Raw genomic sequence first — 13,792 nt, 5'->3', positions numbered from 1 at the left:
TGCTTACCTTTTCCCCAAAATGGGAAGTCCCTCCTGACTACGGGAAGATTTGATCCGGGTGCAGGAGATGTAGCTGCAGAGGCCAGGTGCCTACACACTACCCTCCTGGATTTTCAGTCACTACACATGTGTTTCCCCTTCCCTGCTGTACTCCAGCACTCTCCCTTCAACACGCCAGTCAAATCTTAGCTGTTCATTCATTGCTGTGGTCCTTTCTTGTGCGGGGTACGAGCACCAGGAGTCTCTAATCAGCCATCTTGCTTAATATTTTAAATCTGCGCTTAAACTTTTTAATCTGCTTGTTGTTCCCTTCCTTCCATGTTACAGCACCTTTTCATAAACCCCTATAGGTTTAATCAATGTACTGAAATTTAAAGGCGAAAGCATTAAGTCATAGTATTTATCAGTTAACAAAATGGATTGGTTATTCTTGGCCACACTGACGGTTTATCTACTTTTTGCTTCTTAAACCAGAGCCCTATTGTGGTGTTTTGCAGTCATTTATTGGGTTTCACTACAGTGGAATCTGGAAGAGTCCCTTGCCTGGCATTCCATTTTGATATAGTTTCATGTATTCCTGATGTACTCTGATGTTGGCAGGTTGAAGAGATGAACATTGTTTGACTTCTGCTACTTTTGTAATTTGTTGTATGTGTGGGAGTATCCTGAGAGAAAATATGGATTGAATAAATTGTCAGATACAATTTATTTTTATACAAGAACTCTCAATGGTATAATTTTTTTCTTTTTCTTTTATTTTTTCTTTTCTCTTTTTTTTTTTGACAGGGTCTCACTCTGTTGCCCAGGCTGGAGTGCAGTGGCACGACCTAGGCTCACTGCAACCTCCTCCTCCCAGGCTCAAGCGATCCTCCCACCTCTGCCTCCTGAGTAGCTGGGACAGGCATGTGCCACCACACCCAGCTAATAAGTTTTTTATGTTTAGTAGAGACAGGGTTTCACCATGTTTTCCAGGTTGGTCTGGAACTGCTGGGCTCAAGTGATCCACCCACCTTGGCCTCCCAAAATGCCGAGATTACCGGCATGAGCCACTGTGCCTAACCTCATTAGTATAATTATACAAATTCAAATTTTAAAACATAAGACCTGTAGTCTTATGTTTGTTTTAAACTCTAATCCTAACCCCGAGATTATAGTATATTTAAAACACTATACTTGGCCAAACTGTCTGAAATACAAAAATTCTAACTCTACAGTTAATTGAAAAAGGCAATAGTGTGGCTTATAATATTACAAGCATTTTATTTTTAAAAAATTGATATAGCTTCAAGTGACAGATTGAGCCCAGGAAAATACCTTTTGATTTTAAGAGACAGGCTCTCACTCTGTCACCCATGCTGGAGCCCAGTGGCTCAATCATAGCTCACTGAAGCCTCAACCTCCTGGGCTCAGGCAGTCCTCCTGCCTCTGCCTCCCAAAGCACTCAGATTACAGGTGTGAGCCACTGTACCGACCCTTAGGAAATGCTCTTACACATGGAATTTACTGTAGACAGATTTCCTAGATGGTTAAATAGGATATTTCTCCTAGTTGCATATTGGTGAAACCTGTGTTTATTATAATATTTAGAAATAGTATAATCATTGGTGAGCATAAAAATTACTGGATGTGGGGAGATCTAAGAAAATTATCCTGGTATGTTTGTAATATTAAATTTTAGGCACAAAGAATATAGAAAGGAGATTACCAAATTTGGTTATGTTGCTCAGTGTGACATTAATAACCAACTAAATATTTTTAGTGTATAATGTAGTTTAAATATTTGAAATGATGACGACATATTCAAGAAAAAAGCTAACTTAAATGGTTGATTGCCTAAACTACACAGTAAATTTTAGCAATACCCAGATTAGAAGTAACATTGTTTGAAGATCACTTGCTAATATATTTATCATTTCAAACCATACACACAACCCATAAAATATTAGTGGGCTGATCCAAGCAAAGCATAAGTTGGTGTTTAAAGTAAGTTGAGTGGAAAGAAAGCTGTAAACCTGTTACAACTCTCCTTATACATATATAAAATGGAAGATATTATTAAAATCCCTATTCATTTTAGCAAAGGGTTTGAAATTGTTTTGAATAATTCATCAAAACATAAAACATTTTATGAATTAAAACAAAACATAACCTAGGAAAAAATATATTAAGCAAAATATCAAGAGGTGGAGGAAAGAAAATACCATGGATTGCTTAAAAAAAAAAAAAAAAAAAAAAGTTGCTGAAAGCACTGTTTTGAGAGACCAACCGTATATCATCTGGGGATGTACTCTTATTATAGTGTCTGACCTGATCCAGAGGTGAAGAAGTACCTCTATACAGTCCTTTAATGTTACTTCTCATTAAATGTCACTTCTCAGTTGGGCTATTACTGGTAGTATGACAGGTGATATCTTGAGATTGTCTCCTTTTCAGAGGACCTAGAATTCCCTATGCTTTAAAAACCATGCAGGTATACCAGGAAAATTTTTTTATTTTTGGTATTTTGTTGTGAAACATATATAATTTAAAATGAGGATCATATTTGCTTTTTTCCTTTTGGATAAGGTATTGCAATGACAAATAAGTAGCATATTGCAAATACAAATAGTATTTTGTTTTGGAAAACAGTTTACTAGTTGTCCCAGTGCCTTTGTTCAGTAATCCTTTTTGTCCTAAGTTTTGATGCCATCTCTACTAATATTTTGTATATACAACTGCTTTTCCCAGTTCACTTATTTTAGATAGTACCTATATTTTAATATTGGAAGGAACAGTCCATCTTTACTCTTTAAAAAGATTTTTGGCTTTTCTTAATTCTGTTCACTTTCAAATTCTTTAAACAAATTCGAATGCATTGATAATATGAAGAGATATATATGATATCACAGTACGAGAGCAGTACAGTGTTATAAAAAAAAGTATGCTGCATAGAAACCTTTAATTCAATAGGCTTTTAACTGATTACAATGATATTTAATAATTGTCAGAGAGATGTGTAATGTACTAACTGAGACATGAAGTTTATAAGGGCCATGTCGCATGTTTAATGTGACATATGGAGACATATTTGTTTTAAAACTTGGTTGTTTCTAAATTTGTATTAAAAGTTTGGGTAGGTGATTGAGAGAATATTGTATCAGTCCTGGCTCTTGTTTCTTAAAAAGAGTCAGATATGAGATGTTCTAGTTAAACCTTTTATCTGTAAAGAATTTGAAAACTTATTTGTTAAAGAGGTCAATTTATTTATATTCTGTTCTTACCGCTTGTAGTTTAAAAAAGAATATGGACTTTTTTTTTATCTTTTACCTATTATTATCTCATAAACTTTTCATATTTAGTTAATAAATCATGCTTTGAAAGAACTCATGGAAATAGAAGAAGTGAGTGAAAATGTATTACAAGTTCACTTAAATGGTAAGTATGCCATTATTTTGCCATTGGAGATTACATAAACTTTGTGGGGTTTTTATATGATGAAACTAAATTCACTTGTATATTTCAAATTCATTTAATAGATTTTGAAAACTAGATCCATGTTTTACTTAGCACACCATATGCAGTATTTTTAGAAATTAAAATACTAATAATGAAGGAGTCTCAGAAGGACTCTGGTTTTTTTCTTCTTTTTTAAATCATTCTAATCCCAAGGAGGATTATTTTTTGATTCTACAGAATGTCTTTATTGCTAAGTTTTAAAAAGAAAGTGATGTGAACTAACAGGCTTTGACTGGGAAGATTTACTTAACTGGAAAACAACCTGCTATATCAAATACATGTTTCATTTTAATTAAATACTTTTAAATGGACTTTATTTTAGGACTGCTGCAGATCAATGACAAAATCGCCCTAAAGGAAATCACGAGGCAGTTAAATCTGGAAAATGTAGTTGGAGATAAAGTTTTTGTAAGTATAATTTCAGTTATTTTATTAAATAGGCTTTAAGGTAATGTCTTTATACCATATATATTTTTATATTTCTAGAATGGTAGGGAGAGGTTCAGAAATTCTAAATTGAAATATATAAGATTCTTTCATAAAAATGTGTAATGTATAGGATACATTTAGTCATTAAGTCTCTACAATATTTGGATTTTTTCATAGTAGGTTATACTAGCTGTAAAATAGCTAAGAAACCCAAGTTTATGTAGATATTCTGAGTTTATTTCTTTTTCTGTAAGGTGAATACTTTGGTTCTCTATCTCTGGAGATAGATTAACACATTTTTTTAAATACCATGCTCCAGCAGCCTATTTCTACTTTTTTGAGACTTGAGTAGCCTGTCTATAGTAGAAAATGTGCTAAATTTGAAGCTGCAATAGGTGGGTTTCAGTCATGCCTTACAACCCTTTGACTACCTGATAATACAGAGCTAACAAGTATCTCTGAATTCAGATTCTTTACATGTTAATTGGGCATTATTTTATTATCCATACTTCACAGGATTATTTTGAAGAAGAAAGAAAACATTACACATCATTTAACTTAAAAAATAATTTGCTGGATGGTAATGTGCTGTACAAATGTCAGTTATCTTACTCTGTTTTCAGAAATTTATTCATACATCATTATCATATCTTATAGTCTCAGGACAGTGAACATCAGTAAAAGAAACTGACTTGAAATGTTTTAAACTTTTACCTTTCACTTAATATATAGGGCCTAAGGAAAACATGATAATTTAATTTTGCAGCTACCTGAATTTTCATGATGAAATTACCTAGCCTCATACTGCTTATGCAGTTGGAGTGGATTATATACATTCCAACTTCATTTTCTGGTTACTGGTGACCATGCAGTGGCACCACTCTAATTTCTGAACTGTGTGCTTTGTGCTGCAATGATACCGCCATAGTTGTGTAAGACTCCTAGCATTTATGAGTTTTCTTTAATAATTAATCTATAAAATTATTATTAATTATAAAATAATCTATAAAATTAATCTATAAAATATAGATTACTATTAACAGGAATCTAGAAAATTAATCTATGAATCTATATAATTATATCATCTATATAAATCTATAATAGGTTATATCTATATAATTATGTAATAGATTATATATAATTATAGATTATTATATAATTATAGATTATACAATCTATAAATTAATATAATAAATATATTAATCTATGAAAATATTAACATAATAAAAATACTAATCTAATAATCTAAAAGGTTGAGTAAATTTGTCCCTTCCATAGTCTATAGGTCTTTGAAGTGTAATTTCAAAATGCCCCTTCTATAAATCTAATATTCTACCTCCTGTTTAAATGTGATGTTGAAGCTAGTGGCATATACTGAGCCAAAGACAGTTCCTATTAAGTATGCTCAGTTTGGCTTTTGGTTCCCAGTTGATCTGGATAGGTGTTTCTGACATTTTTAAATGTTACATATTCATATTGGTTTATGTGAAATAATAAACACAATTTTTTATCATTCTGTTCTAATCTTCGCTATTATCATCACATATAGAGATTATTAGTTTAAGTTGTATCCAAAAATGTTTTGGCTTTCCAAGTAAGCATAGCCATACATGGATATGATATACATAAATTCTTCAATATACTCTTGAATAGAGAAATACTGGTATAGAAATTATTAGTTTAATTATTTCATTATATACATTTGGTTTCTTCTCAGAGAGCATAATTAGGTTGCCAAAGGTCATAAAATGGCAGAGGCTAGACATTATAAGAACCTAAGTCACTTAATGCAACCCACAGCTTTTCTGGTTTGATATAAGCAGACATATATATGTATATTATACATGCAGAAATACATATTTATAGAAGTATATATTTAGGGCCGGGCACGGTGGCTCACACCTGTAATCCCAGTTCTTTGGGAGGCTGAGGTGGACGGATCATGAGGTCAGGAGATCGAGACCATCCTGGCGAACACGGTGAAACCTCGTCTCTACTAAAAATACAAAAAAATTAGCCGGGCGTGGTGGCGGGCGCCTGTAAGTTACAGCTTCTAGGGAGGCTGAGGTAGGAGAATGGCGTGAACCTGGGAGGCGGCGGAGCTTGCAGTGAGCCAAGATCGCGCCACTGCACTCCAGCCTGGGCGACCACAGAGCGAGACTCCGTCTCAAAAAAACAAAACAAAACAAAAAGAAGTATATATTTAGTATCAGATATAATAATCTTTTAAACAAAAAGCCTGAAAGACAAACTACCTTTGAGTAACTGACCACTGATTTCCCAACAGATTGTCTCTTTGAGGATTTGTTATATTATGATAAATTATGGATAACACCTCTTGGTCTGCCTACCTTGGAAATAGCATAACAACATCACAATATGTGAAAGTTTAAAAAACTGTATGCTATTTTTATGTTAGATCTCTCAACTGGAGAACGAATAAGTGCGTTTCTTTTCTCCTTTATCTCTCCTCAAATTTAAAGTTGGCTGTTTCTTTTAATTATGAACTCTGAATGAAATAAAAATTAATAACTTTAATGAAAAAAATATTTTAATGAGGCTTCTACCCACAATCTGAAGCACCTGGATAAGGCATCTACTACGTTAAGTTTCATCAAGAATATTTAATTGTATCCAAAAACGTTTTGGCTATATTACAAGTAAACATAGCCAAACATGATATGATATACATAAACTCTTCAGTATACTCTTGGCCGGGCGCAGTGGCTCACACCTGTAATCCCAGCACTTTGGGATGCTGAGGCGGGTGGATCACGAGGTCAGGATACTGAGGCCATCCTGGCTAACACGGTGAAATCCCGTCTCTACTAAAAAATACAAAAAATTAGCCGGGCATGGTGGCGGGTGCCTGTAGTCCTAGCTACTCGGGAGGCTGAGGCAGGAGAATGGCGTGAACCTGGGAGGCGGAGCTTGCAGCGAGCGGAGATCGCACCACTGCACTCCAGCCTAGGCGACAGAGCGAGACTCTGTCTCAAAAAAAATAAATAAAAATAAAAAACTTCTTCAGTATACTCTTGAATAGACAAACACTGTTATAGTATCTAATGTTTCAAAAAAGCCTTTTGTTTTTGTATCTCATTTAAATTCATGGTTATTTCTTTACCAGTACAAATTAATTTGAGACTTGCAAGACCCCACTGTGTTTGAAGACACAAAATAGAATCCATTTCTAGGTCTGAAACAATATTTAGAATATGGCAACTCTACAAAACTACCTTCACATTTCTAACATGACATTGTAATTGAAATAATTGCTTGAAATAAAATTTCAAGCATGACACTGTAATTGCCATTTTCAGTGTTGTGCCATCTTTGCTTAAGTATTTAAGTTTTAGATAGGAAGTATAGAGACTCTCAGCAAAGTCTGGGCAGTGACTCTAATAACTAGAAGATATACAGTGTTTATATAAAATCTGAGAATCAGCCCTCTTTTATTCTTTATTTCACTAAACTTTTAATCATTTTATCTCATTTTGTTGTTCAGGGAAGCTTTGCTGAAAACCTTTCATTTCTTCTGGAAGCTTTAAAAAAAGGTAAATATTAACATATTCAGCCATTTCAGAAGATATGTTTTAACTTTTATTTTTTCCTTGATTATAAAGGTAATACAAGCTTTTGCCAAAAGAAAAACTCTCAAAATACAGAAACATTAAAAAGAATGATCACTGTATTCCCACCACTATAACAGTGATTATCTCAATTAGCATTTGGTTTCTTTATTCAATAATATATACAGTATAATATACTGTATATACTGATGATGTTTATATCAGTATATTATTGATGGAGATAAATGTAACTTTTTACAATAAAATTTTACCTATCATTTTGTAATCAGCAAGTTTTGATCTGCATCATTTTTATGGTTCTCATCTTGTTTTATAAGGTGCTATTTATTAATCACCAATTATGGACTTTTGTTTCTAATTTTTTATAATTAAGAAGAGATACTTAGATGATCATCCAGATATTTCCTGGAATTTCTGTGGGTAGAATTCTGGGTTGAAAGGCACCGTCTTTAAAAGACATTTAAAAACTAAAGGTTTACTTTGTAAAAATATTTGATAATACCTTTTTCTTCACAACCTCAAAAACAATTATTTTTATGTTTGCCCATATAATAGAAAAACTTTCATCTCTTAGTTTAATTTGAATAATTTTGTTCTTTGTTTAATTTGCATAATTCTGTTAGTGGTGATGCTTGTCATTTCATATTTTTATTGACCTTTGAAATTTCCTGGTTTATGTACAGTCATGTGCCACATAACAACCTTTAATTCAATGATAGACCACATATGTGACAGTGGTCCTATTAGATTATAAAACCATATTTTTACTGTACATTTCCTGTGTTTAGATATGTTTAGATACACAAATACTTTCCATTGTGTTACAGTTGCCTACACTATCACATGCTCATAGGTTCATAACCTAGGAGTGATAGGCTATGCCATACAGCCTAGGTGTCTAGTAGGCTACACCAGTTAGGCTTGTTTAAGTACACTCTTAGGATGCTTGTACAATGATGCAATCACCAAACAATACATTTCTCAGAACGTATCTCTGTCATTAAGGGACACACGACTGTCTTTCCTGTTGGGTCTTTGACCTATTGTGGTAATGTTTATCTTATATTTATTTATCGGAATTTTTGTGTTTTATTTTTCTCTTCCCTTAAGTTTGGTTTGGACTTTTCTGATGATCTAAAGTTTTACGTTTTCCACGTAGTTAAGTTTATCTAGAAAGTTTTTTCTCTCCTTCAGATTATAAAAACATTGATCTTTTTATTTAATATATATATTTATAATTTATAATTTGTTTGGAATTTATTCTGATTTTACCTGTAAAGTAGGGATCTAACTTTGAATAGACTGATTTTCCCCACTGATGTATAATGCAATGTTTTATCAAATACTAAAATTCTGTATTAGTACATAGGTCTCTTTCTAGACTTTTGAGTAATCCCTTTAGTTTTATACCAGTATTAAATCATTTAGGCTACTGTATTTATTTGTGTGAAATAAGTCTTTCTTTTATCAGATATTTGTTTTACCTTTTAACACAAATGTAAAGGCATTAAGCCTAAGGTAAAAGGGATTCTTTTACTAAAGTTGTTTCCATCATTGAAGTGAGAAAAATGTAACCAGAGGGTGATGTGGAACTTTCCCAATGAAAAGCATTGTAGTTGAAATGCTAAAAGTTGTGCATAAAGGGAGTTTAAGTGGCTTTAGTTGAACTTTATAATCTAAAAGTTTGTTTATAACAAGTATTTCTACAAGAAATGTACCTTGTATTTCTACTAAACAACTCTCTTTTAAAGCATTAGTTTTGTTCATTAATTAATAACTCCTCTTATATTTTAATCCTAAAGTGTTTTCATTCTGTGCAGATATAGAAAACTCTTTCTCAATTTTATAATCATTAAATAAGAATTATGTTCACATAATTATAAAAATAATAGTCTTTAGTAATTTAAATGATTTTTGACATTTCTCAACAACAAACTCTACTAGAGTCTAGGAACTAGACTGAACTTTTTATTTTTTGGAGACGGAGTTTCACTCTTGTTGCCCAGGCTAGAATGCAATGGTGTGATCTTGACTCACTGCAACCTCTGCCTCCCCAGTTCAAGAGATTCTCCTACCTCAGCCTCCCAAGTAGCAATTTTTTTTTTTTTTTTTTTTTTTTTTTTTTTTTTTAGCAGAAATGGGGTTTTACTATGTTGGCCAGGCTAGTCACAAACCCATGACCTTAGGTGATCCACCCACCTCAGCCTCCCAAAGTTCTGGGATTACAGGCATGAGCCACCATGCCCGGCCTAGACTGAACCATTTTTTTGAGATGGAGTTTCACTCTCGTTGCCGAGGCTGGAGTGCAGTGGCACGATCTTGGCTCACCACAACCTCTGCCTCCCGGATTCAAGCAATTCTCCTACCTCAGCCTGCCGAGTAGCTGGGATTACAGGCATGCACCACCACACCCAGCTAATTTTGTGTTTTTAGTAGAGATGGGATTTCTCCATGTTGGTCAGGCTGGTCTCGAACTCCCAACCTCAGGTGATCCACCCGCCTCGGCCTCCCAAAGTGCTAGGATTACAGGCGTGAGCCACCACGCCCAGCCTAGACTGAACTTCTTGAGAGCAGTCGGGGCTGTCTTTGTCCTTTGAATATTTTTTTTCTGTTGAATGAATATATATGCATCAGTAAATCCCCTACCCAAAGTAGGCTATCAGTATGTTTGTAGAATTGAGTTTTAAAAACTGAAATATAGTAAATAGTTTGGAAATTTAGGAAAGGTGGATATAATTTCTTGATAATGTAATGCTCTTATTTTATCTTAGGTGACCGAACTAGCAGTTGCCCAGTGATCTTCATATTAGATGAATTTGATCTTTTTGCTCATCATAAAAACCAAACACTTCTCTATAATCTTTTTGACATTTCTCAGTCTGCACAGACCCCAATAGCAGTTATTGGCCTTACATGTAGATTGGTAAGTCTTTTTCTTCATTAAAAAAGTTGATTATAATATTTTAAAATTCAAGCTTAATTGCTGACACTACTAGTCTTTTTTCACTTATTTAGGTCATTATATTAGGCATTTTAAAAATTTTGTTTCAGCAGTGCCTGGTGTATTTATCCTGCTTTTCAATTCAAATTTAGGAAAACAGGTTAATGGTTACCTTAGCCCATTAATGAATACCTCCCTCCCCCCAGTGAAATCACTGAAGAAAAAAGTGTGAAATCAGATTATGCTAATAAATATAATTTCTACATTATCAAGTAATGAGGCAGTTAAGTAATCCCACCAGTATTTGAGAAAACTTGGTAATAGTTTTTGTTGTAAGATTTTTTTTCCATATTTTGAACAGGATTGAAATCAACTCTAAATAATACTATTCCAACTTTCAAAGTACACGTCTCCAGAAATGGAAAAGATTCTACCAAGCACTGACAGTAGATAGTGGCTTTTTCATTCCATGGGATATTTTAGAATGATTTTAACTATAGTCTCAATATCACTATCACTTTGCTTTGTGAAGGCTCTGTACGTATTGAACCATGTGTACCTTTGGACAGCTATACAGGCCTTTTTGTGTTTACCTTCTTACACACTCGTAGCATGAACTTCCTTACTGAATTCAGATAAACTGGCATTGAAGAGTGCCTTGGCCCATTTTGTGTTGCTATAACATAATACCTGAGACGGGTAATTTTTAAAGAAAAGAGGTTTATTTATCTCACAGCTGTGCAGGCTGAGAAATTCAAGGGCATGGCACTGGATTTGTTGCAAGGGCTTTCATGCTGCATGACATGGTGGAAGGTCAAATGGGGAGCAGATATGTGCAAAAACGAACCAGATGGTAGTTGGAACCTCAATTTATAACAACTCGCTGTCTCAAGAACTAATCTATCCCCATGAGAACAAGAACTCAGGCCAGTAAGAGGGCATTAAATCTATTCATGAGGGTCCACTCCAGTGACCTCCCACTGTTGCACTGGCAATTAAATTTCAACATGAGATTTGGTGGGGACAAACCACGTCCATACCATAGCACAGTTATCTCTTTTCTCATGCTATAACTGCCGTGCCTCCATAGCTTGCTTGCCATCCTCTTCCCCCTCCATTCTCCACAGACATATTCAGGCACATGTATACATTCACATCTCCTTTCGTACAGCCCTTTTTCCTTTTCAGAAAAGTGAAACTTTTTCCTAATTCGTATTTTAACAGTCCTCCTTCCAGTGCTGTTTCTCTATAGAGTCACTGTCATTTGCCCCTCTTTCCCTGTGCTCTAGAGCTTATGATGTATGGCTTTAGTATAAACTCCCCTCATACATCACTGGCTGGTGCTCCACATATCTTTATTCCTCCTTGCCAAAAGCAGCAGGCTATGACAAGGATCAAAGAAGCACCCTCCTTCTTGCCAAAAAAAAAAAAAAAAAAAACAACTTCCTTTGGGTGGAAGCGGCTGTGGCAAGTGTTGTTGACCCGATGAAGAACCAAATAAAATGTCAGTAACTTCTTAGCAGTGTTATCAGATGTTCCTTTTTTATTGTGTATATATATAATTCTCCAACTGTGTAGTTCTTTCAAGTGTAATCTTTTTTCTTTCTTTCTTTCTTTCTTTTTTTTTTTTTTTTTTTTTTTTTGAGATGGAGTCTTGCTCTGTCGCCAAGGCTGGAGTGCAATGGCGTGATCTCAGCTCACTGCAACCTCCACCTTCCGGGTTCAAGCAATTCTCCTGCCTTAGCCTCCCGACTAGCTGGGATTACAGCCACACACCACCATGCCTGGCTAATTTTTGTAGTTTTGGTAGGGACGGGGTTTCACCATGTTGTCCAGGCTGCTCTCAAAACTCCTGACCTTGTGATCCGCCCCCCTCGGCCTCCCAAAGTGCTGGGATTACAGGTGTGAGCCACTGCGCCTGGCCTCAAGTATAATTTTATCTGTGTATCCATGTTTATAGGGAGAGATATATAGAGGGAGTAGTGACTTTGCCAGCAAGCATCTTCTTCCCCATTGGGAGTAATTCCATTTTTGTTTTTTGGTTTTGTTTTGTTTTTACTAGTTCCTTTATGCCCACATTGCCAACTTCTGTCATTACTGCCTACTACAAAGACATTATTTACTTGCATCTCTTTTCATTCCCAAATTTAGGGTCTTAATTGTTGCTTGTATTGATATTACTTCTACTGTCTACCTATATGGGTGACCTAGAGCTCTTTCTTAATAGAAGATAAATGTGCAATATCTGAATCTCTGAATATAACCTTTCTTCTCTTTTAATTCTCATGCTGGCACTATACTTTTCTTTGACCTCATAAAAACATTCAAAATTTTTTATTCACCCTCGCGCCTCCTACCTCAGGCTGTTAGTCTTTCTTGTCCTCCTTCCCAGACTAACCATGATCCCATTTTGATCACTTGAATTCTTTCCTCTATATCATGATTTCTTGACCTAGGTATTATGAGAGTCATCTTGCTAGATGTGGAAATGTATAGTTCTGGGCTTAAACTACTCCCCTTTTAAAAAACTTTATTCTATAACATTTTAACAATATACATAGGAAAGAATAAATAATAAGCCCTGAATTCCCTTCTCCACTCCTTGCCAAGATTCAATTACTACAGACTAGTTTTATTTATCCTCAACATCTCCCTTAATTCCTGTATTATTCTGAGGCAAAAACTAGGCATTATATCATTTTATCAGTAAGTGTTTTAGAATGTATTTTTAGGAAATAAGGGCTCTCTAAAAATATATTTCCCTAATATAATTGTTATATTAGCTGTAATTCCTTAAATAATATGTATTATTTAAGTTACACTCCCAAGGTATACAACCAAGACAAATGAAACCAGGTAACTACAAAAAAAGTGTATGTGAATGTTTGTAGCGGTATTATTTTTAATATCTTAAGAAATGTAAACAACAGTGACATCATGTTCATATTTGGGGGTGGGGGCTTTTTAAAACAGCTTTATTGAGATGTAATTTATACCATACAGTTCACTCATTTAAATTATACAGTTAACAGGGTTTTTATTTATAGAGTTGTGCATTTATCACCACAATTTAAGAGCCACATACCTTTTAGCAGTCACCCCAAATCCCCTGTTCCCTCCACAGCCCTATGCAACTACTAATCTACTAATCCACTTTCTGACTGTATAGTAATTTTTGAATCATACAACGTATAGTTTTGTGTGACTGGCTTCTTTAACATGTTTTCAGGGTTGATCTGTGTTACAGCATATATCAGCCCTTTATTCCTTTCTATTGCCAAATAATATTCTGTTGTATAGATATACCACACTTTGTTTATCCATTCATCAGTTGATG

The 13,792-nt window shown here is 34.4% G+C and overlaps 1 protein-coding gene across 10 annotated transcripts in view; it reads left to right on the top strand.

The window, feature by feature from the left end:
• Positions 1-13,792, top strand: part of ORC4 (origin recognition complex subunit 4) — a 91,568-nt gene that overhangs the window by 60,346 nt on the left and 17,430 nt on the right. For all 10 annotated transcript variants that reach the window (XM_077956940.1, XM_077956941.1, XM_077956943.1 and 7 more), the window contains 4 exons: positions 3,339-3,414; positions 3,818-3,903; positions 7,430-7,478; positions 10,286-10,437. In XM_077956940.1, the coding sequence (XP_077813066.1) occupies positions 3,339-3,414; positions 3,818-3,903; positions 7,430-7,478; positions 10,286-10,437 (363 nt within the window). The remainder of the gene's footprint in view (positions 1-3,338; positions 3,415-3,817; positions 3,904-7,429; positions 7,479-10,285; positions 10,438-13,792) is intronic.

This window comes from Macaca mulatta, chromosome 12 (genome assembly GCF_049350105.2).
Source record: "Macaca mulatta isolate MMU2019108-1 chromosome 12, T2T-MMU8v2.0, whole genome shotgun sequence".
Lineage (NCBI taxonomy): Eukaryota > Metazoa > Chordata > Mammalia > Primates > Cercopithecidae > Macaca > Macaca mulatta.
This window is presented reverse-complemented; position numbering and strand designations above follow the sequence as displayed.